This window comes from Bactrocera tryoni, chromosome 1 (assembly GCF_016617805.1).
Source record: "Bactrocera tryoni isolate S06 chromosome 1, CSIRO_BtryS06_freeze2, whole genome shotgun sequence".
In the NCBI taxonomy this organism is placed as follows: Eukaryota; Metazoa; Arthropoda; class Insecta; order Diptera; family Tephritidae; genus Bactrocera; species Bactrocera tryoni.
In genome coordinates this window covers 13,283,054-13,307,193 of record NC_052499.1, presented here as the reverse complement: position 1 = coordinate 13,307,193, position 24,140 = coordinate 13,283,054, and the positions used below count along the sequence as shown (strand labels likewise).

At 31.0% G+C, this 24,140-nt stretch overlaps 1 protein-coding gene across 7 annotated transcripts in view; it reads right to left on the bottom strand.

The window, feature by feature from the left end:
- Positions 1-24,140, bottom strand: part of LOC120782202 (G protein-activated inward rectifier potassium channel 3) — a 90,067-nt gene that overhangs the window by 10,597 nt on the left and 55,330 nt on the right. The window contains exon 1 of one of the 7 annotated variants that reach the window (XM_040114354.1): positions 16,842-17,508. The exons of 4 other annotated variants lie outside the window; for them this stretch is intronic. In XM_040114354.1, coding sequence (XP_039970288.1) covers positions 16,842-16,969 — 128 coding nt within the window. In that variant the 5' untranslated portion in view covers positions 16,970-17,508. Of the gene's footprint in view, positions 1-108; positions 215-16,841; positions 17,509-24,140 lie in introns of those variants that run through there. 2 more of the 7 variants (XM_040114353.1, XM_040114356.1) reach the window with 2 other exon arrangements.

Genomic DNA, 24,140 nt, shown 5'->3' with positions numbered 1-24,140 from the left:
TATTATTTTTTATTGTTTATTTGCCCTTTATATTAAATTTGGCATTTTTTTTAATTTTACTTTTAATGCACGTTCGCGTTTCTAAATGTTTTTCACGTTCACTTTTACCTCTTCGAACTTTTCCTTTGTGACATCTTTTTTAATTATCAATTTCCAGATGAGATTGAGACAGCTTAAATATGAACTTTGTTTAAAAGAAGCTAGCAAAAGAGGAGGCGAAACAATCAATCACAATACAGGTCACGGTCAAGGACTGCAGATCGCAGCCTAATGGACAAATATATACGAGATCGGAAAATCTTGCTTTATTTCACAGTAAAAACTTATATATTTAGAGAGATAAATTTATTTAATGAAAATAACTTTATTTTTTTAAGTTCGAAATTACTTTACTAAAAAAAGTAAGGATTTCTTGAAATAATAAAACACATTTAAGTATTGAAAAAATTTATTAACAATTAAAACGTATGAGTGTTTTTTATTTTATTTTTGTTTATTATTTTTATTTATTTTAGTTTTTTTATTTATTTTTATTTTTTTATTAATTTCCATTTTATATTTTTTATTTTATGTTATTTAATTGCTTTGGAAGAATTTCTTGGAAAAAACACATTTTAGTTTTGGAAAAATGTCCTGAAAAATACAAAAAATGTGTGTTTTTTATTTTATTTTATTTTATTTTATTTTATTTTATTTTATTTATTTTATTTTATTTTATTTTTTTTAAATTATTTTTTATTTTATTTTGTTATATTTTATTTTCAATTTTTTTAATGTATGTTATGTGTTATTATCTTATTAAGTATAATATTTTTAACATTTTTTTAGTATTTTGAACGACATTTTTTTAATGAGTTTTTCTTAAGAATAGCAATTTCTATTATTTCTACTTCTGCAATAAAATTATATTTTCTGACTTTCACCCACTATCTATTTAAGAACCTTTTGTTACACTTGCTTTCACTTAAACTCTTTTGAAATGTCGTTCTTTATAACGCTCTTGACTCAGCCGCACTTCTTACAATAAACAAAAATTAAGTAGACGCCGCTGTCAACAACTACAACAGCAGCTTCGGTTCTCAATTTAAAAACTAAACACTTCCAAATGCATTTCTATAACTTTAAATGTACATAGTATATAACAAATAAGACTAACGCTGTGTTTCCACAGGCAATAACTATTGCCGAACAGTAGTAAAATTTAAGCGCCAAAGTCGTTGACAATATTTTTGTTGCGAACATTTTAAGACTTCAATTTTTAAAATGGCGTTAGATAGACAAGTTCAAGAGAACGAAAAATATAAAAATCCAATTAACAAAAATAGACGAATTTTTGGAAGAATATAACCTAATATTTTTAATTAATCAGAACTACAAAAATATTTTCAGACCAAATAAATGTATGCAGTAATAGACCTACAACTTTTCATTCCTCTATATTTTGTTATATTTTTTATTTTTGTCTTACTTCGCTAAATTGTAATCTTATCATCCTCCGACCAGTTACTTATTAGTCAATTAACTTATGGTTTAGCCATATTCGGAAACTGCATTGATAATAACTACAGCAATAAAATTATTCCGACAACACGCATTGCTTGTCGAGATACCCATTTATATAAATCAAAACCAAAAACGGAAAAAAACAAAGCGCACATAGTGTTATGTACGATAGCAATAGAGCGCTTCTTAAGCCCGCGTTGTGTTCGTGTTTTTTTCCGCCTTCGCCTTCTTCAATCTTCAATATGTCATGTATGTAAGTAAATAGTGATAACAAATGCATTCTAGTAAAAGTTATTGTTTCTTACATAAGTTGCATTGTATTCAAAATTAGTGTCATTGCTTGAGACGTGTCTACGCTAATTAGGCAGTGTTCATACACGGAAACTTTTGTTGCTCATGATCATTACATAGCACTCCGGCGAACAGAGCACAATCAACTCGGTGCTCTGATGCAACAACAAAAGTATTTCTGTGGGAACCGGCCACTGTTACGAAGTGCCCACACCGTATATATTATGTTCTAACGCTTATCAGCAGCGTACAGCTATGTAAAAGTATTAGGGCTTCTTTTACGCTATCAAGCCTTCAAAATTTGAAAATAGTAGGCATACGTAGAGACTAGCGTCTTAATAGTTTTCGGAACTATTTTTACTAATCCATTGTTTAGATTTTTTTCAGTTTCTCGTGGTTTTTGGTTTTAGTATCTTTTCTCTAGAAATTTCCACTGACTTTGTTCTGAAATGATCATTCATCAACTTCTTAACTGTTGCGATGCGATATCAAAAAAATATTCAAAATATTGTATATTTTGATAGATAATCACGAAGCTTAATCCACTTCAATCCAGATAAAATTGAATCTCTTCATATGTATAATAATAATATATAAACAATTATTCAAAGTGCCTTTTGAAATATTCAAGTTTTTGGGCACCTTTCTGCAATTTGTAGGTTCTACCCTTTTACTTATAGGTTATAAAGAGTGACCGTTTCGAGCTTCCCTATTTTTTATAAGAAAAAACACAAAAACTTAAAAGTTAAAGGGGAATGTTTATTATCATTCGAAAGAACATTCTTTTCTCTTAGTTTTTTTAAGGTTATCTCTTTCAAATGTTAGGCATGGCTACTTTTCAGATGGTCCATTCGTCCAATTTTCAATGACTCGTTCAAACATTTCGACTCTGGCGAATGACACTTGAGATGTTTTCCTCCAAGGCCTGAATCGAAGCGGTATTATCCGCATACAATTTAAACTTTACATATCTCCTCAAGAAAAAGTCTAACAGTGTTATATCACACGATCTTTGCGGCCAATCGACCGGCCCAAAGCGTGAAATTATCTGCTTGCCGAAGTCTTCTCTCAGTAAATCTGTTGATTGATGCGATGTGTAGGAAACGTCGTCTTGTTAAAACAAAATGTCGACGAAATCACGATCTTCAATATTATATTGACGCTTACATTCTCATTGGCATCATTTTTGAAGAAATATGGCCCAATGATTTCTCCGGCTCATAAACTACGCCAAACCGTTGTTTTGTCTGGATGAAATGGTAGCTCTTGAATCTCTTCAGATAGCTCTTCGTCCCAAATGTGGCAATTTTGCTTGTTTACATACCCATTGAGCCAGAAATGGGACTCATTGCTGAAAAAAAATTTGGCTCGAAAACGTCGAAACTTCTTGGAACTTTTCAAGAGCTCATAGAAGGAAGCGATATCGCTTGGGAAGGTCACTTTCAGGTTTCAGTTCTTGCAAAAGCTGTATTTTGTACGCTGTCAATTTAAGATCCGAGTTGCTGCGAACGGCGCCAAATCTCCTTGCCACGGGTTTCGTGAAATCATTTTTTTACAAAACGTGAATTTTCGTAATAAAGTTGAACGATTTGAAAATTTTGTTCAGGCGTAAGTCTTTCCATGATGAAATGCCAAGGAATACTGAACAAAAATAACATGACAACTTGACAGGACTCACGTGTTATCTGTCAAAAAAAAAGGCCATTGAAAAATGTATCTCTGCTTGGATCACTCGTTATATATGTATACTAATACTAATGCTTGCTAGTACTTCTGGAATAATTGACCTCTACAGTTGCCTTTGTTTAGCTCTTCTCTAAAGGTTTCAACAAGTGTCATACTTAATCTTGAGTTTTATTTATAACCACGAACATTGTATTACTGTTTTAATTATAAATTGTTTTCTTAAATCCAGCCATCCACTGTTATCTAGTTCTTCAAATATAACGGCAAAGCAACACAATTGCAAATCCAGCACTTCCTATGACCTAAAAACTTGAACGAAATACATTCACGCCTTAAATCAAAAGCTTAGTGTATATGTTTGTAGAAGTCTGAGCTTTTTTTTTAACTTATTTATATATTTTCATGGAAATTCGGCAATAGCATGAGCTCATTACAAAATAAATAGAAAATAACGCGTCATTTGAATATAAAAATTGTCTAGAAAACTAAATCTTATCTTAATGTGTTAAAATGAAGTTTTTAAAGCTAATTTTGATGCAAATTTATTACAAGCTGAGCAAGGAGAGGCATAAGATTAGAGTTACAGTTTTGCGAAAAAATATAAATAAATAAACAAATTATAATTTACTTAAAGCCATTTTACTTTTACGCAAGAAATAATTTAGCTTAGAGCTAACAAAAACATGACAGCATAAAAATGCTAGCAGTGACAAAATATCAAGATGACTTTCGAATCAAAAATAATTGCAAAAAGGCACTGCAACGATGGTTTGTTAGGTCTAGAGTTGCTTGAGCAGAAAGCGGAAGTCTTGCCCTTAAGATCCAGGAAATTTGAAGAAAATTATATCGCTCAGCATAGCAGAATGTGAGATTACTTCACAGCCACAGCTGAAGTGAAGTACCTCGGTGTAATATGGGACTCAAGCATAGAATTTTACGGGGATTTGGAAAATTTGACAACTAATAAAATCTATAATGTTACTTATATCTAGAATGATGGTAAATAGAGGCTGTGTGCGACCCAGCCGACGATTTTTAATAGCTCAGGTGGTGCTATATTCGACTCAAATATATTATGAATCCAGGCGATAGACATAAAATCATATGTTTGACCAATTAACGCAATATTCATGATAAGTACTTTCCGAACCATACCAAGGGACGCTGCTGAAGTATTGGCCAGCACTGCGCCCATTGACATTTAGAGATACGAAGTCGCGCGATTGATTCCGGACATACATTCGTGGATAGTTAGACAACATGGGGACCTGGATTTCCAACTGACCCAAGCACCCAGTGGCCATGTTCTTAAGAATACACTGTAAAGTCTTTGAAATAAAAATGAAATATTTTTCGATCTTCACTGCCACAGTGACTAAGGCCTTCTCGGTGGACGCAACCTGAAAAAACTTTAAACTAAATAGATATTGTCCATACAATGGCTTGCGGTCGAAAAATATGAAAAATTGACAAAATGTTTGTAAAAAATGCTTGGTTTTTAGAAAAACGCGCTTAAAGATAAGCTGATGGCGCTGATTATTCTGAGCGCTTACACTTTAAAATGCTGTAACTCCAAAACTATTTACGATAGCGATACACAATCGTAGTATGTTATATCTTAAGGCATAATCTAACGAAAATTAAAAGAAACAGTTTTTTTTTTTTTACACTCGATGCGCCCCTTAAATTTAACAAAGAAGCGCTGCGTGACAGTAACAAAGGCAAATCTTTGGTTGTCAGTGTTGTTATTGTTGGTTTTTGCTGTTGTTGTTTATTTTTGTTTTTTCTTTTTACCAAAGCTTTGTTCATTTACATGTGAATTATAACTTCTATATCTGAGTGCCACTGTCCGTCTGCCGGTAAATTAGTTTATTAGCGCGTAGGAGTGTGCTAGGTGTTAAAAGCACACATCCACATACCGCCATATACTCATAATACAACATATCGCCGTTCAAATTATTTGTTGTTTCATGCTACCCAGTGAATTAGTGGAACGTGACTCACGCAATACTTCGTCATTAACGAGACGGTCGTTTGTTTACTTTTTATTTTGGCATTGTTTTGCTACCGGTTCCTTTTTTCAACCAGCGAATACCTGGTAACACTTCGAATGTTCTTAATTTGGTGCTAACACACGTTTGTTGCTAATTTTGGAAACGTTGGTGCCTAAAAATAGCACCAATGACATATGCACTTATATAGATATGATTGTACTTGTTAGTAGTTAGATGGGCAGTTAAGTAGCACGAGAGTGTAAGCTTTTGGGTTAGTAGTTAATAAAAAAAAATAGGTGATTTATTTTAAATAAAAAATTAGTTTTTAAAGTATATTTTGATAATAAAATAGAAATCATTACACTAAAATAATATTATTTCTAAATACAGAAAGTTAACTATAACTAATTAAAGCAATGCAATTGCTACGTTGTAACTTTTTTGAGGTTTCAAAGCAAATATTAGTAAAATAAAAATATAAAAAGTTCAAAAATATCTTGCAATCTTATGCACATTATTCTAACGAAAATCCAGACCATTAGCGCATACTTCAATTTATCATCGTGAAAAAATTGAATAATAGCAAAAGAGCAAAAAATAAATAATTACTAAATAATGAAGAAGGTGCATTCATACCAAGCGTTCTATAAACAGCTGATATTTACCGCTCACCTAGCTGCTCACTGATAAGACGTAGCGTCATTTTTTTTAGGTTTACAAAACACCGAAGGCTTTACGATGTGCATGATTCACAAAGCAAATTAAACGATAAATAAAGTTAAAAACAACAACAATAAATTGTCACCTAAAATGCAAAACAACGTATGATCGAAAAAATAGAAATTGAGTTTGCTGTTGCTTATGATGCACTAGATCATATTACATATACGAAGCATAAAATTTTCAGCTTCCGCTGTCAAATATAACCAATATATAACCAATACTTAACCACTATATAACTATTTTATAACCAAAACTCAATTTTTTTTTTTCAATATGAGTGGTTTCTATTATAACGTTTTCCTCTGCCCGTAAATTTATGAAAAGTGATGTTACGTTATTTCAAATTTTAGCCAATATCTAACCATTTTATAACCAAAACTCAATTTTTTTCAATATGAGTGGTTTCTATTATAACGTTTTTCTTTGCCCGTAAATTTATGAAAAGTGATGTTACGTTATTTCAAATTTTAACCACTATATAACCATTTTATAACCAAAACTCAATTTTTTTCAATATGAGTGGTTTCTATTATAACGTTTTTCTTTGCCCGTAAATTTATGAAAAGTGATGTTACGTTATTTCAAATTTTAACCAATATATAACCATTTTATAACCAAAACTCAATTTTTTTTCAATATGAGTGGTTTCTATTATAACGTTTTCCTTTGCCCGTAAACTTATGAAAATTGATGTTACGTTATTTTTCATTTTAGGTGCCGATATGTAGTACGTAATTAGAGCAACGACAGCTGAATTATGCTAATGAGTATAATAAATGATAATATGCCAGACTAACTTCGCAATGTTAAGCGGTCGGCAACTACTGATAACATTAAGATTGTAAAAAACACAAAAAACAAAGACAAAACAAAAAATAAATAAATAAATAATAATAATAAAATAAATGTGCAGTTATCAAAAACTTAATGCAGACGAGCTTACTTTATTTTAAAAGCTATACATATCGCTCATTTGCTGCAAGACCGGCATAAATCAAAAAACGTGATTTTTGAGTTAATGATGCAGAATTGTTCGTTATATCATACTTCATGTTGAGTGAAAAATTCATATGAATACCTCTTATATGCTCCGCTTGAGGAGAGAATATGATTCCTGTTTTCCGTGTAAGGTTGGAGTCAGTTGAAAACTTTTAACGCGTTTTCTGGCAAATCGATTTTTTTGTCTTATGCCGGTCTTGCAGCAAATGAGCGATATATAGTAGACGTGTAAATTTCGAGCACATTTCCTTCTACTTATTATATATTTATTTAATTTTGAATGGGTTTTATAATTTTCGCAACAAAACAATAAAGTGCAGTAAACACTTATCAGCGCATGACACATCTAATATATATACAATACTTAGTATACAGATATTACCCTTAAACATACGCATACTACAAATACATACTACATAAATTTGATACCTAATTATTAGTAAGTATATACATACATTTATAAGCTTCACAAATCAGTTCAAAGCTATAAGGGAAAGAAGAATTATGCGCATTTAGGGTGAAGCACGCCAACGAAACGTGCTGCTAGCAAATCATACCCGCCGGCTGTACAGACTATGATAGCTAAGCAAAAAAAGAACGCAAAATACACTCAAAAACCTATTTATAAATTAAATAGGCAAGCAATATTATTGTACAATAAGTATGTGTGCCAGCATGTAGGACAATACGAAAATATGTATGTTGTTATAAAAGCTGACAGACATCAAAAGCTTACGGAAAAGACATGCACACAGCTGTGTTATGTGTTAAGCAAGGGAGAAAAAGGTGAAAACAAAAACGACAACGACAACGAAAATGAGAAAGAGGTTACCTAAAGGGTTGTTGTACCGCATTTAATTTGTTGCTAAATACATACAGACATACAGAAATACAAGGTCAGTGAGGTGGCGCATTCTGCATACTTGATACACATGTTTGTTGACTTAGACTTACTTTAGAGAATTGATTATACATTTTTTCAATTTTTATATTTTAAATATATTATAAATTTTGTTTAAATTTGTGTGTTGTTTCAATAGGTCTTTCATTAAGTATCGATTTTTATGAGGAGTTAGGTCCAAATGCACGCGAAAACTTTTGTATAATCTTCAAATATAGAAACTTCTCTACAATTAGGCGCATAAATCTTTCATTAGTTGCAGTCCAATGCCAAAATTCAATGTCACAATAGAAGATGTTTACTTTCTGCTGGAATAATTTCATTGTTCCCGGAAATGTATGTACACATAAAACAGATATAAAAAATAAAAGAAAATGAAAGCGCTTTAGAGGTACCATGAAATGGCGGCAGCACAATCTCTCAGTATAAAAACTATATTTAATACTAAGTATATTTACAGTATGATCTTTATTATAAGTATATTGACTTTTTCTCTATTTATTAAGTTGCAACAAAATAAACAAAAAACCGGTAATTATTTATGGCCAACGAAGTGGATTAAGATAAACAAACGTAAATGGTTAGAAGGCATAGATGGCAAGGTATGTAATGAATGTTGAATGTTAACAGACTTAGTACATAAATTGCAAAACAACGTATCATCAAAACAGTCGAAATTGAGTTTTTCATTGCTTACGATTCACTACATCTTATTGCATTTATGAAACTTAAAATGTTCAGCTTCCGCTGTCAGATATTTCCAATATATAACCATCATATAACCAATATATAACTAATGTATAACCAATTTATAACCAAAACTATTTTTTTTTTTCAAAATGAATGGTTTTGGTATACCGTTTTTCCATCGCCTATAAACTTATAAAAAGTTTATTTTGCATTTTAGGTGACGATATTGAGTGTTTCCGAGATATTCAGTGTCAAAAATCAAGGAAACAAATAATAAAAAATATTAAAAAAATATAAAAAAATATTAAAAAAAAATATAAAAAAATATTAAAAAAAATAAAAAAAAAGATAAAATATAGAAAAAAATAAAAAATTTATTCCATATTTGTAAATCAGTAAATTTCCCACGAAACATTGGATTTTGTAATATAAAATTTTTATTTTTTCAATAAATTATAAAATTCACAAAAAAAGGAAAAAAAAAAATGCTTTAAAATAATCACACATTAGCAGTTAATATCTTTTAAATGGTTGGGTTTACAAAAAAATCATAAGAGACCATTTTGTGGCGCATTTAATTTTCTACAAAACCTAAAAAACGTGATATTTTTTCAAATAGTTGGAAACCAGTTAGGAATTTTTTTAATATATAATAAGAAAAACATGGAAAAATAAAAAGTGGTGGACCTTTCCGTTACAATTAATAGCTCATACTTGAACAGATTTTCGTAAAGCTTCATAGACACTTATTTTTCAGAGTACCTCGCGAAATCATTTTTTTCATTTTACCCACCCTAATGTATATGTTGACATGTTATTGAGTTTGTACTGCAAAATATATGCGTACTCCGACTGCAATGTATATTTGGAATGGTTTTAAAGTTGATAACTCAACAACATCTCGGCTATAATCGCGTAAGCGGTGTCTACGCCAATTAAGAAGAAGAACTCAACAACAAATTAACAGAAAAACAAATTACAGATAATGAACACCATTAGTGAGGTGAGCTGAGCTGTTTGCAAATAAATTTGAAGTAATGGCATAAGTAGTGCCTTATTCCGAGGCCGATTATAAGCAGAAGCCAGTCAGTTTTACTGTAATTTTCTATAATCGCTAATAAAATTAGTTTTATATAATATTAATACACTCTTTTTAATTTTTGTAATTTTTTTATTAACCTGCTGAAAACATTTAAACTATTTTAATGTTTAATATTTATGTTAAAAAAAAATATTTAACTAATTCTTTTACATATAACAGTTTTTTTAAACAATTTATATTAATTTTTTTATTTAAATTTTTTTAATTGGTAAAAAAAAATTTTAACTATTTTTTTTATACATAATTTTATTTTTTATTAGCCTGCTGAAAAAATTTAAATTATTTTAATGTTTAATATTTTTGTTAAAAAAATATTTACTTAATTTTTTTACATATAACAATTTTTTTAATCAATTAATATTAATTTTTTATTTAAATTTCTTTTTAATTAATTAAAATAATTAAAAAAAACTTGTTTTATATACATATAATTTTATTTTTTATTAGCCTGCGGAAAAAAATTTAATTATTTTAAGGAAAATATTTATGTAATGTTAAAAAAATATTTAACTATTTTTTTACATATAACAATTTTTTTTAATCAATTAATAATGATTTTTTTATTAAATTTTTATAAATTAATTAAAAATAATTTTTATTTTTTTTTTATTAGCCTGCGGAAAAACTTTTAATTATTTTAATGAAAATATTTATGTAATGTTAAAGAAAATACATTTAAACCTATTGTAAATACTTGTGACTCAACATACATTATATGAACCAATTTGATTGACTCCGTGGCTGCAATTTCGCAATAAGCTATAATGCATACCATATATTTGGTTATTTATTGCTAACATACATACATACATATATGGATTAAAATAAATGTTTATGCACATATTTTGCGCCTCAGTTGCTATGCGCAGCATATGTACATATATGCGGCTGAGGCAACACGATTTAACATTTGTGATGGAAATAGGCATTTTTATGCATATTTATTTCTATAAAAATACATAAATATAGTATATTGGAGTGTATACGGCCTGCATGCAGACACCCCCCTGATGCATTCACACCACAGCCACTATACAGAGAATTTTATAAATGCATTTGCTAACGTTGTTGTCAACTCAGTTGACGTTAAAATGCATTAAAATTGAGCTGTATTTGCGAGAATGCTTTCATAGCCGTTAAATAATTGCATTTATATATATGTGTGCATGTACTATATAGAATATAGGCCTGCATCTGCGTATATGTTGGCTATTTGCAGCCGCTGACGTCAATCGCTCTCAGTTTTAGCTCAGATATCGTAAATATATGTACACTGGTGCACACGCTAAATATGCTTATAATAATATTATATATATGTATATATGTATAAGTCTCCTCAATTTGTTATTTTCAACTAGGCAATTAGTGATTAATGCACGTCATAGTGCATTTCCTAGCGTCAAAGCGGCACGTCATCAATGAATAAGCCAAGTTTTAGGAATTTGTGTGCATGTTCGATTCGCCGTTTTTTCTTTTTCCTGCTCACCCGCTGAGCTTAGTATTTGAGTTGTTGCAAATACCACTTTTTATCAATAAAACCAATTTCAACCTATTTCTCTTACATCTGATATCGATTCACTATCTTCTATACTACTTTATGATATAATGACCTGCGAAGGGTATTATAGCTTCGATATAACCGAAATTAACGTTTTTTATTGTTCAATCTTTCATCTATATACGAGATATACAATAGTTACTTGTTTGTTCTCCAATATCTATAAACATTTTCCACTTTTATAAAATTATCATAACAATACCTACACTTTTTCTAAAAAATTATTTAATGAATTCACATTCGATTAACATCACAAAGTTTAATGACATTTAATCATATATTCGTGAGTAATTCATCATAGTTATTCGTTTTAAAGCGAACAATCGTTCATAATGCAAATAGTTGTTGCAATGAAAAAACTAAAATTTGAATTTAAAAAAAAAAAAATTAAATCACAGCACAAATTATATATATGTATGGGTTTACCGCACAACTACATACACAATATATGGATAATTAACAATTAAAATAATTAGATCCGCCTTACAAAGTACAGCACTTTCAGACAATAAAATTAACAGCTATTTGCGCCAGTAGTAATTATATAAGTATGACAACTTCATCGGCAGGCAGTTTTCAGCGGCTGTTGTCACGTGACACTTACTGCTCTTTCAGATAGAAAACAACAGAAAAAACTTATTTACATACTAAATAACTGGAAGTTAAATGAACGCCCTTAATAAAATATGCTGCGAATATTTTTACTTTTGTAGTTATATATAGGTATAGATCGACTATAACGAAGATATATATAAACATACTGTGGGCAAGAAATAGTAAGGCTTTTTAATGTAAATTTTCGTCGAAATTTTTTTCAAAATTGGTATGACTATGAGTGATAGATGTCATGAAACATACTATTACTGGAGATGAGTCTTGGATCTATGCTTACGACCCGGAAACAAATGATCAGTCGGCCGTATAAAGTGGCAAAGGTGAGGCGAAGCCGAAAAAACCACGTCAAAACAGGTCAAAAATCAAGATTATGTTGACACTTTTCTTTTATTATAGAGGTGTGGTGCACTCAGAGTTGCTTCCGACAGATCAAACTATCAAAAAGGAATAATAATTGAGTGTTTTGCGTCGTTTGCACGAAGCTACTCGTAAAAACAGGCTGGAATTATGGGCCGACACCTCTTGGTTTTTGCACCACGATAATGCACCGTGACATACTGCTTCGAATCTTCGTAAATTTTTCGGGAAATTTTGAACAATGGTATTCGCCTGAGTTAGCACCGTGCGACTTCAGCAATAAAAGAGGTGAAATTTATACATCCATATGTATGATTTATGCTCCACAAACGCATATTATATGTCAACGCACATGAAATCTTTCCAAAGCTGACAACATTTTATTTATTATTGCACAGCTTAATGACACTACAGTTAATTGGAAAAAATGCTCAAAAATTATAAAATTAGAGATATGGGTATCAAAGAGCTTTAAAAGACAGCAGAGCATTTGTAGATACAAGCTGATGACGTGAATACACTTTCGTATTTTTTTACGCTGGGTAAGGTAGTATATTAAGTATGCAAGAAAGTTCAAAACACAGAGAGAAAGAAGGAAACCTCAATCACAATCACAATCAATCATTACTTACAAAATTATGTGATTAAGAAACTGCAACAAAATATTATAAAACAGAAACCTAACCTAAATATTCTCGTTTCAAATGTTTATTGATTGAAAGCGTTTATTGATTCAACTACAGACATTTATTGAATACTCATGCCAGTTCTATGAATTTGACTTATAGACTAGTTAATGAATTAGTTGAATTTATAGATAGTTTTTCTGCTTAATTTGAAATATCCGTCAATAACCGTTCCTCTATCCATCAATTACATATTGATCGATTTCGCATACGTCGTGACCACATCTTTCTTACAGCAGATTTGGCCACTTCAGCTAATTTCCGTCCTTCGAGTGCGGCTGGTAGTGTTGAACGACGCGCCCTAAACGGTAAGCTGAAGGTTACGAAATCAGAGTCGTCGATGTCGGTGTCTGTGTCTGAGTTGCCGTCACTATCACAATAAGCAGAATCGGATTCGGAGTCGGATTCTCTGTTGTTTTCTCTGTCATGAGCCACTGCAGCAGCGGACAATGCGGCAAGTCTCTGCAATGCCGATGGTTCTCCAGGATTCGGTGGGGTAACTTCGTACGGTTGAGGTGGTAATATGGCAGCACCAGCTTTGTTGATGACGTTTGTTGCGACTTCAGTCATTTTTATTGAGTTTTTATAAGAAATTAGTTTAAGCTCGAAATTTGTTTAGCCACGGAAGAGTTCGCTGTTTATTCTTCTTTGAGTTGCTCACTTGTGTGCTTAGAGACGCGATTGTTTTGCGAATGTGCTGCTTTGCTGAAATTGCTCTAATTTATATCTTAAAAAACAGGCAGCGCTACACACTTCTTCTTCTAGCTGTTTTCTGACAAAGGAAGGATCTAGCGCAAAGCAGGTACCACGGAAGACAGGTATAAATTTCCTTGAAATTCTAGGAGGTCTGTTTTTAGTAGGCTGTGTTTAAAAGGGATTCATTGTTATGATATTGCAACCTTTTTTGAACAATGTTTGTTTTACATAATTTAGTTTGGTTATTGTTGTCTCAAAAATACCATTTTTAAGAGTTGAAGGCGTGGCGCATGAAATAGAACTCTTTACGTCACAAGGTTAGTTGAGCAAAATGCATTGATTAATTTTGTTGTTCAAATATTTGAAATTGTCATTAAAGTAGCCGTAAACGTTTTGAAAATATTTGGCTTTACTAAGAATTAGCGGAAAGTAGGTGTGTACGGTTTATAATGTTTACACAATTTTTTGCGAAAGATCATGGGTTATAGTTTACTATTGAAATACTGCTTGAACGAGTTTGTTAACAAATGAAAAATTTTTACAAGGAAAACTGTTTAATAGTAATAAATGTTTGGTAGCAGAAACTCGTATTACCTATTAATTAAAATTTTAGTAAACTCTGAACTAGTTCATCAAGGTCTTTGAATGGCTGTTTTCGGCAACAGGGTTTTTACTTTTCAATTTCTTTCATTTGTAATTTCTTATATCTTAGCCAGTTATACTTACATCCGTCTATTTATGCATTAAAAACAAAAAAACTATAGCACAACGTGTCTGCATTATTAAAGAATATTTCAAAAATATTGTTAGATTGGATACTGGTCAAAAATATTTCTAAGCGATGAAGCACATTCGCGCTTTGATGGGTTTGTTAGTGGCTATTCTAAGAACCCACATGCATCCAGAACTTGCCACAATTTGGTGTGAATTTTGGCTGGAAGCATTCATGGACCATAGTTTCGTTAGGAGGATGAAGCTACTGTTTTTGGCGACATTTCATGATATTGATATGGGCAATATGCGGTTTCAACAAAACGGTGCCACATGTCATACAGCTCTTGAAACACTACAATTCTTGCATGGAACATTTCTAGATCGTGTACTCTCTCATTTTTGTAATCCGTATCGACCCTCTAGATCGTCTAATGTAACACCATAAGATTTGTTTTTATGATCTATTTAAAATTATAGGTCTATTGCAACGAGCTCACAACCACGCGTGCTTTAAAGTAGCATGAACATTTTTTTTTGGTACTTTTGACAAGATATTTTCATGAACTCTACATAGGTGATTTGCGAAGACAAATGTCCAACAAATTATTCAGATCGAACTTATTGTACATATGTAGCTGCAATAAACCCTTTTTATGCTGCGGAGGGCAGTCTTTTTTCCAATATTTCTAGAAGGAAGCGATTGTTAGAAGGTTGCCACCAACACAGCTGTATATTTGCAAACATTTAAAAATCATACTTTAAAAATAAAAAACCGCCAACCAAAAAGTAATTTTAAATTTCTTATCTTACTTCAGCATTTTTTTACTTTATTTTTAGCTTTATTTTTTCTTTAGCTGTTCCCTTATATTTTTTTAATATTTGTTTAATTATTCCCTTTTCTTCTCATTCCAATTTACTCTTAATGGTTTTATCTTTCTGTTTGTATTTCCCCTCATTCTTTTGCTTTAGAACGTTCGCTGCAAGGCTAAAGGCGTTTGACTTTGCTCAGATGTTTTGCAGCGATCAGCAAATGAAAATTTAATAAATACAAATAAATATTTATTTATCAAAGTGCCTATATACCGAGCACATTATGTATAACTATATATTTCAGTATAAAAAAGTTTCTGATGACGCTTTAGTTCACGTAATTTTTAGAAAAAAAGGAACAATAAAGCGATTTTAACAAAGAGAATCTAGCAAATAGTTTAAATATGGTATGACACATTCGAAATATACTTACGTATGTACACGTATGTATATGCAAGAAGGCGTGACGGAACGAGGCTAAATATCAGAAAACCCCACTTTCAACACAAGCGCCACACTCAGCTCATCCTCATGAACCACAATTATAAGCCTAGCAATTATCAACCGATTATATATACTTTAGATCTTTTATATAAAATTTAAGAAAATTTAAAGAATATTTCGTTTCACCGATATTTAATTCTCTATAAAAAAGACTCTTACTAATTTTTTGTTAACCTAACGGTTTAAAATGTATCAACAGTTGAAATTCGACTATTCTAAGGTACTTTTTCTTTTTCTTATGAATTTGGAACTTAATGTAAAACAATCACGGTAAATCGGAATTCTCATATTGTCGGTCCGGGTCAAATTTGATCAGGTGGTATATACATTAGAGAGAGTCGTATTTTTCCTATAAAATCACATATTCGAAAAATGTTTTACGGATCATTCGAAGCAAATTTACCTAAGAGACTGTGGGTCTAAAACCGTTTTCGAGCCAGCGATTTGTAAGTTGAAGATTTTTAAGGATTATAACATTTTCTCGTCACTTTTTGAGATATCCGCATGAAATTTAGTACATATGTAGGTGCAACAACAACTATATCACATATCTCTCATCCAATCGATTAATCAGATTATTTAAACTTCGCCTTAAAAATTGCTGGTTCTAACGCGGTAAAGTTAGCGAGAATGCTCTGTTGAACCCAGCATATTTGATACCCCGTATACGTCATTTTATAGGAAATAAAACCTAGAATATATCCACCGATCAAATTTGACCCGGACTGATAGCTCTCAAAAGAGGCGGGGCCCTTCCCGTAACAATTAAAAGCTCAGTCTTACCTTTTTAGAGGTGTCTAAGAACCTATTTTTCAGAGTACGGCACGAAAACAATATTTGGGTTTTTGGACCCACCCTAATATTCTTATAATACATATAATTAAGTATAATCACTAATTGGCTATTGTTAAGCACAGAAAACATTGAAATTGAAAATAAAAATTATATAGATTATATAGCGGGTAATAATACTTAAGTGTATAAGTATGTATTTGTATTTGTGTGTATGTACCTTAGCAGCTCCGCACGCCAGCCAGGCTCACTGGAATGCGTCGGCCGAAACATCAGCATTGAGAGGCGACTCAAATTGCGTTTAATCTCCGGCATTTTATATGCAAATGTTGTACCGAAGAAGCACATAAAAATATCTTTCTTATATGTATCTATATAACTATTTGTATATGTATATGTATGTATGTATAATGGCGCACAAACACTTTTTGGGATTTGATCAAAGAAATGCACTGCAACGCATGCACAAATACACACGCGCACGTTATGTATTTCGGACACTTTGGAATACTGACAATTGCACGTTGTTGGCTTTTACTCCTTGCGTACTCCTTTCACGCCCCTCTGCGGCCAATAATGCTGATTTCTTTGCTGTCTTTGCTGCCAAATGCGCTGTTTAGCTGTTTCTAGGTGAACTCAGCTATTGACGTAACTGTTATGTACGCTATACACTTATGTATAAATATGTAAAGTTGATTATATGTACATATGTATGTATGTACGTTGTTATATAATCGTTGCTTGCACTACTATTTCACATATATAAATATATGTACATATGTATGTATATCACACATGTTTGTTTGAATTGTGATTTGTCGTTTTGCATATTTTCCACTTTACGCTATGTTGTTGTTGTTATAATTTTTGTTTTCGTTATTATTCGTGTTGCGAAAATATTTTTTCCAGAACTATTTTATTTTATTTTTTAATTTTGTTTTCAATTAGGTTATTTATTTGAAATACACACATACATTGTATGTACAGAAGTGTATATAAATATATTTATATGCAAGTTGTTGTTGTTTATGCACTGAAACACGCCAGCATTCCACCGTTGCAAGCATAACATTTATCGCCGCTGAAGGCCAAATCGCTGCCACAACTGTTATGTTGATACGTTTTGTTGTTGTTATGGCCGTTGCACTTGCAATGGCCGCCTATGCTCCAGCTCGCATTTATGTTGTCGCTGTTATTTATTTCAGCAACAATCTTGCACTGACATTTGTTATTGTAGTTGTTGCTGTTGTTACAGCTGTTGATTTTATTGAGTTTATGGCTATTTGCACAATTGATTTCACTTATTTGTTTGCCTCTGCAGTTGTTGTTGTTCGTCTTATGCAACTTTGCATTGTTGTTATGTTTATAGCCTTCGTTTGTTGTAACACACATTTTCAGGCCAAACATTTTACCATCATTGCACTTAACATTTGTGTTCGTCGGTTTGTTGTTTTATTGCCGTATTGTTTGATTTTTTTTAATACAAGATTTTAAAAGGATCTGTTAGAAAAATATATTTGAATTAACTTTATGTGCGGGTATTTAAAACTGGTAACTTTTTTACGTGAAATATTGTACGGAAATAAAAAAACATTAAAATATCTTTTTTTAATATTTATTACAAAAAATTATTAACATTCTTCAGTTTATGTTGAGAAAAATTTTTTTCTCTTCATTTTTAGAAAATTTGTATCAAAATTTACTTTCTAAATTTTGAATTTTATGTTTTTTATATAATATTTATTTTTTATTTTTATTTTTCTATTATTTGATTTCTTTATTTAATTTTTTAATTACTATAATTTTTTTCTTAATTTTCTATTATTTTTAAAATAGACAAAAAAATAATTTTCTTTATTTTAGAAAATTTCTATCCATAAATTATTTATTTTTTCTTTTTTTCTTTTTTCATTGAATTAATTTAAATTTTATTTTTTTTCTTTTATTTTCTTTTTTCATTGAATTAATTTAAATTCTTTTTGTTTTAATTTATTTTACTTCTTATTTAATTTTTTTTAATTTTATATACTATAATTTAAATGCACCATTTTTTTTTTAATTTTTAAATTTATGTTCTTTTATTTAATTTAGTTTTATCTTATTTTATTTTGCACTTTACTTATTTTTTGTCTTATTTTTTCATTTCATTTAAATTTTTTTATTTTTTACTTTTATTTATTTTTTATCCTTATTTTTTATTATTTTTAAAAGAGTTAAAAAATATTTTTAATTATTTTCAAAACAATTTTATCAATATTGCAGTAAAATTTTTCGTTTTATTTTATGTTTGGAGCTTTATTTCATGTGTTTCATTTCATTATTTTAAAGTATTTAATTCAATTTTGTTTTATTTCATTCTAATTTATTTTATTTTGTTTATTTAAAATTTTAATAATAATTTAAACTAATTATTAGTTGCATTTTTGATTTATTTTATTTTAATTTATTTTATTTTATTTATTTAATTTTATTTTATAATATTTATTTTTTATTTTATATTATTAAATACATTATTTTTAGATTATTTGAAATTTTAGTTTATTTTATTCTTTATTATTTTTTCATATTAAAAAAATTTAAATAAAAACATTTTTTTTATTCTTACAGAACTTGTATCAATATATTTCATTTAATTTTAATTTTTGAGCTCAATCTTATATTTTTTCTTTCATTATTTTAATTTATCTTATTCAATTTAATTTACTATATTTTATTTTATTTTTTACTTAATTTATTTAATTTATTATTTTTTTATTTAATTTTGTCATTTTATATTGTTTTAAATTATTTTTTAACTTTTTATTATATGTTTTTTTTATTTAATTTAATCTTATTTTATTTTTTATTTCTTTATTTAATTTTCTATTTACTTTTTATTCTAATTTTTCTATATTTTTAGAAATTTTATTAATCTTTGAGCTTCATTTTCCATTGAAGTTTGGAGCTTTATTTCACGTCTTTTATTTTATTATTTCATTTTTTTTTCTTTTATTTAATTTTATTAGTTTAATTAAATTTTGTTAATTTTTTATATTTTTTTTATTTTATATCACTAAATACATTATTTTCCGATTATTTGAAATTTTACTATATTTTATTTTTTATTAGGTATATTAAAAAATGGAAAAAAACACTTTTTCTTTAAACTTAGAAAATTTCTATCAATATCTTTCGTTTTATTTTAATTTTTAAGTTTCATTTTATATTTTTCTTTTACTATTTTAATTTACTTTATTTTATTATATTTCAATTTGTTTTACTAATTTTATTTATTTTTTTTTTATTTATATATTTTTTTTTGTGTTATTTATATTACATACAGAATTTTTTTAATTATTAATTTGTCGGTAATAATTTATAATTGTTTTACTTTAATTTTTGAGTTTCATTTTATGGTGTTTCTTTTACTATTTTAATTTTATTTTATTATATTTCAATTTGTTTTACTAACTTTTTTATATTTTATATTATATACATGATTTTTTTATAAGAACTATGATATTTTCACTTTTTCACACTTTTGCGAAAATATTTTATTTTGTTTACTCTAAAATAAATATATGAACAAATTCCACTTTTCTCCTGCTTAACCACAACTTTCAATTTTATTATCAACACTTTTCTATTTACATGTATCTATTTATTTATTATTATTATATTCTTTTCTATTTATACACACATTCTCTACTTAATTTCATTTTTCAAATATTTATTATTATTTTTTTGGTTTGTAAGCGCATTTCGTACACAAATTTCCACAAATATTTCCGTCGTTCTTCAACCATTATTTCCAGCCTTTTTTCACCTCACTCGCTGTCGCTTATCAATGCCAAGCAAATGTTGCTGCATTTGCTCAAATGTTGCTGACACCAATCGCGGCAATATGCATAATTTGCTGCTACGCACACTCACGCAATGCCACCCACACCTACACAAATGCACCGACGCACGCACCTGTGCATGTGTGCGGAGGAGAGGAATTTTCATATGCAAATGCGCCAAAGATACGCGGACCGCGTGCGCCATTCACTTGGCTACTTTCTGCGTAATTTCCCACAACATCCAAGCGATACACGCTGTCACTAGCCAATTGCATATGAGTGAGGTGAAATGAAGAAAAGACAATAACAACAAAAGTGAAATAGGAAAATCGTCAAAACAAACAAATTGAAATTGTTTATTGACCGCAATGCTACAAAACGAATGCTAATATTTGTGTTGTTGTTGTGATGTCTGGCATTTGCATATACTGTTAGTGTTGTATGTATGTGATTATGTAGCGCTTGCCATTTTGTGAGCGCACGAAACGTAAAGCGCGTACTACAAAATTGCTTTTCGCCTTGCTTTGGCTGATTTTCCGCTAACAAATTAATTTCAGTTGCTTTATTTTGAATTTTCACCATTATGGCTTACAGCGCACACACTTCCAAACACACTTTTTACATATTTTGCAAATTTTATTGGAAAATAATATTTTTCAAAACACAAAACGTTTTTTCTTCAACTCTTGAACACGCTTTATACCTTTGTTTGCCACTAAATTTCGAATTTTTTGAATTTTCCGTTGCATTACACCTACCAGTGCTTAAACCGCAACCGTTAACTGAGAATTCCAAATCTACCGCCGTCGCAAGCACCGAGCGCAACGCGCTACCGTAACCGAACGTTGGTCCGAGTCAACCCCCAAACTTCGAAGAATCGAAAAGTTCTAACCAACTACGCCAAACCGTTATGCATAAGTACTTTGTATCTCTGGCTACTCAGCGCTACTGCGGACCCGCCGAACAGATACTCGACGATTTATACTGAACGCTTTATGTCTTTGCTGATGTTGACTGATGTTTCTGCTGTTGTTGCTACTGTTGAGCTGGTGAGCTGTTGCGTCTAGCGCGGCTGCCTCGGCTACTGTTTCGGTTGAGGTGTCGAGAGAGCGAGCAAATATGCAACTCACAGTCCACATTATGCGCCGCTGTTTGCGTTGTTATTATTTGTATTTTTATATAAAAAACAAATTTCTCACTTTTTATTTGCTTTTGCCTTATTATTTAAAATATATGCCGCTCACTCATTATTTACATTAGCTACGCCGCTTAGATGTAGAGTATATGGCACGTTTTGCTGTTGCTGATCATACATACATATATGTAAATACAATTTTTTAGAAATAATATGGCAGGACAAATGCCAGCGAAGACTTCTCCCTCTTCATGAGGGGTCTGCAGATTGAAACATGCTTGCCAATATCTCGCGCTCACAGACCACCCTTCAAATTTGCGTTTACCAGCCCGGCTTGTCTATCTAAGCGTACGATCGGCCAGCAAGTTAAACGTCACACAAGCGTGCCAGCTGTGCTGGTTGATGTTCTATGTATTTCTGTTGCTCTCATGGTTGTTATTGTTGACAGTATCACATTGGCGCGGCGTGTTGCTGAACGGAAGCGTTATTGTCAGTTAAGTGCCAACTGATATGCTCAAAGCTCAAATTGACGGCCCACCGTATGCAGCAATAGCAATAAAGAAAACGACAAGTACAGTGTTCCTTCGATATGAATGTGCATGTGAGCGCGAGTGCATTTCAGAGTAATTTAGGACTACTACGGCACCTTTAATGCTGTCACTACAGCTCAGTAGTCGGAGGTTGCCGAAAGGAGCTCTCCGTCAATCTTTGCTTTAGACTACCGGAACACTGTAGTGTTTGGCAAACAGAAGTTATTGCGATTATGGTGGTAGATGTCCTCTTTCAGGGACGCTGGACTTGCCAACCGTACGCTCGAAGCTAGTCAATCGAATATGACCGAAATATGACCGAGTTGGATCTCCCTTGACATATGGCATTCTAGTACTGGCCCAATAGGTTTCACGTCCCCTTAGCAAGCGCAAGTCCTCTGAGCTTAGCTCCAGTGTAGATCTATTTGACATAGAGTAGAATGCAGGAGATCTGCTGAACTACTTGACCTTAGCAAAGTTCATCTTGCCGCAGTCGTAGGGGTTCATACTGGACACCATCCAGTAGACATGAGTTGGTAAGCTAAAAGTCTTCTCAGACGCTAGATGTCAAAGGTGTATGGAGGAGGATGACACGGACACATCAAGGCACTTTCTTTTCTATTGTCAAGCCTCTGCAAGACTGAGACTGAAACAACTCGCTAGTCTTACCTTCGACGAACCAGAAAACATTGCTGAAACTGACAATAGTCATCTCAACAAATTTGTGAAATACGCAAAGAGCTTTGTCGAATTATAAGGGTCTTATGATCTATTATATAAGAGTTTTAGGTACCTCAACGGACCGGCATTCTAAGCTGTTCAAGTGAGATCCCTCTTAACCTAACCAATTTTTACGACAAAAATCTTTCAGTTTTAGTATATTTTGGTTTCGGATGTAGTCGAAATTTTACCGGTTTCAAATAACGCTCTTCTTGTATAAAAAATTAAAACTTAAGGGATCAACTGTACGAGAAGGTTCAATGATCTTACTTGAAAAGTTGTTTGTATTTTGAGGAACCCGCAAGCCAACTGGGCAGCAACTTTCGAACCAAGGAAGAAAACGACTTTGACTTGACAGAGATTTGTGTAGGCTGGAACTATTTAAAGGCTGGACTAACTTTGTCTTTAATTTTGAGGAAAGAAATAGTGTTTGTTGTAACGGGAGAATTATGCCGAGTTGACAGACCTTGGCCGGATAAAAATTCGGGTTCGTTCCGGTTACGTAAACCCGACTGTCGTAAGTAATTGTATATGTACCCAGCTCACGTTAACAGAAGCTTTACTATTCTAACAAATAGTCAAATATGTAAATATGTATATGTGAGTAGTATTTATACGAGTGTACTGTAACGAAACTCAAAAGTGCGCTGCCACCGTGTGCTATCTGTCGGCGTACGCAAATTTCCTTTATGACAGCTGCTTATCAAAAGCGTCAACCGATTCACACATCAGGGTTGATCATTTTTTTCCTTATCTCGAGCAAATAATTGTGGCCATTTTTAACTTTTCTGCTTTACTTTTTATTATTAATTTTTATATATATTTAGTAATCATGTGTATAAATATTTATCTCAACCGTTACGCGTGGTAAAGTGAAGTTTTAATTATTTACCCTTGACGACTTGTGAAGTTAAAGAGGGTGCAACCTTTCTTGCAATACCTTTGTCTATATACATATGTATGTACTTAAAACTTGTTGAATAGATTTGGGTATTTTTAACAAATTATTTCATATCTATAATATGTATGATGACAGCTATGAACAGGCCAAGTAACATACAAACTGAAACAGCAGACGAAGCAGGGATTTAGATAAAGCAAATATTTGTATATGAAGGCTTTTGTAGTATTTGGCGTTCGAACGCATTTATCAAGCAATTTATTTATAATTCATCAAACTTGGAATTTTTGTGGAGTATAACAGGTCAATAATTCCCGGCCTGACGCATATATGGCGCTGCTAAATTTAAGTCCATGTGTCCATGATGTTTCGAAATGAGCACCGAAGACGTTGAACGCTGTAAACACCCCAT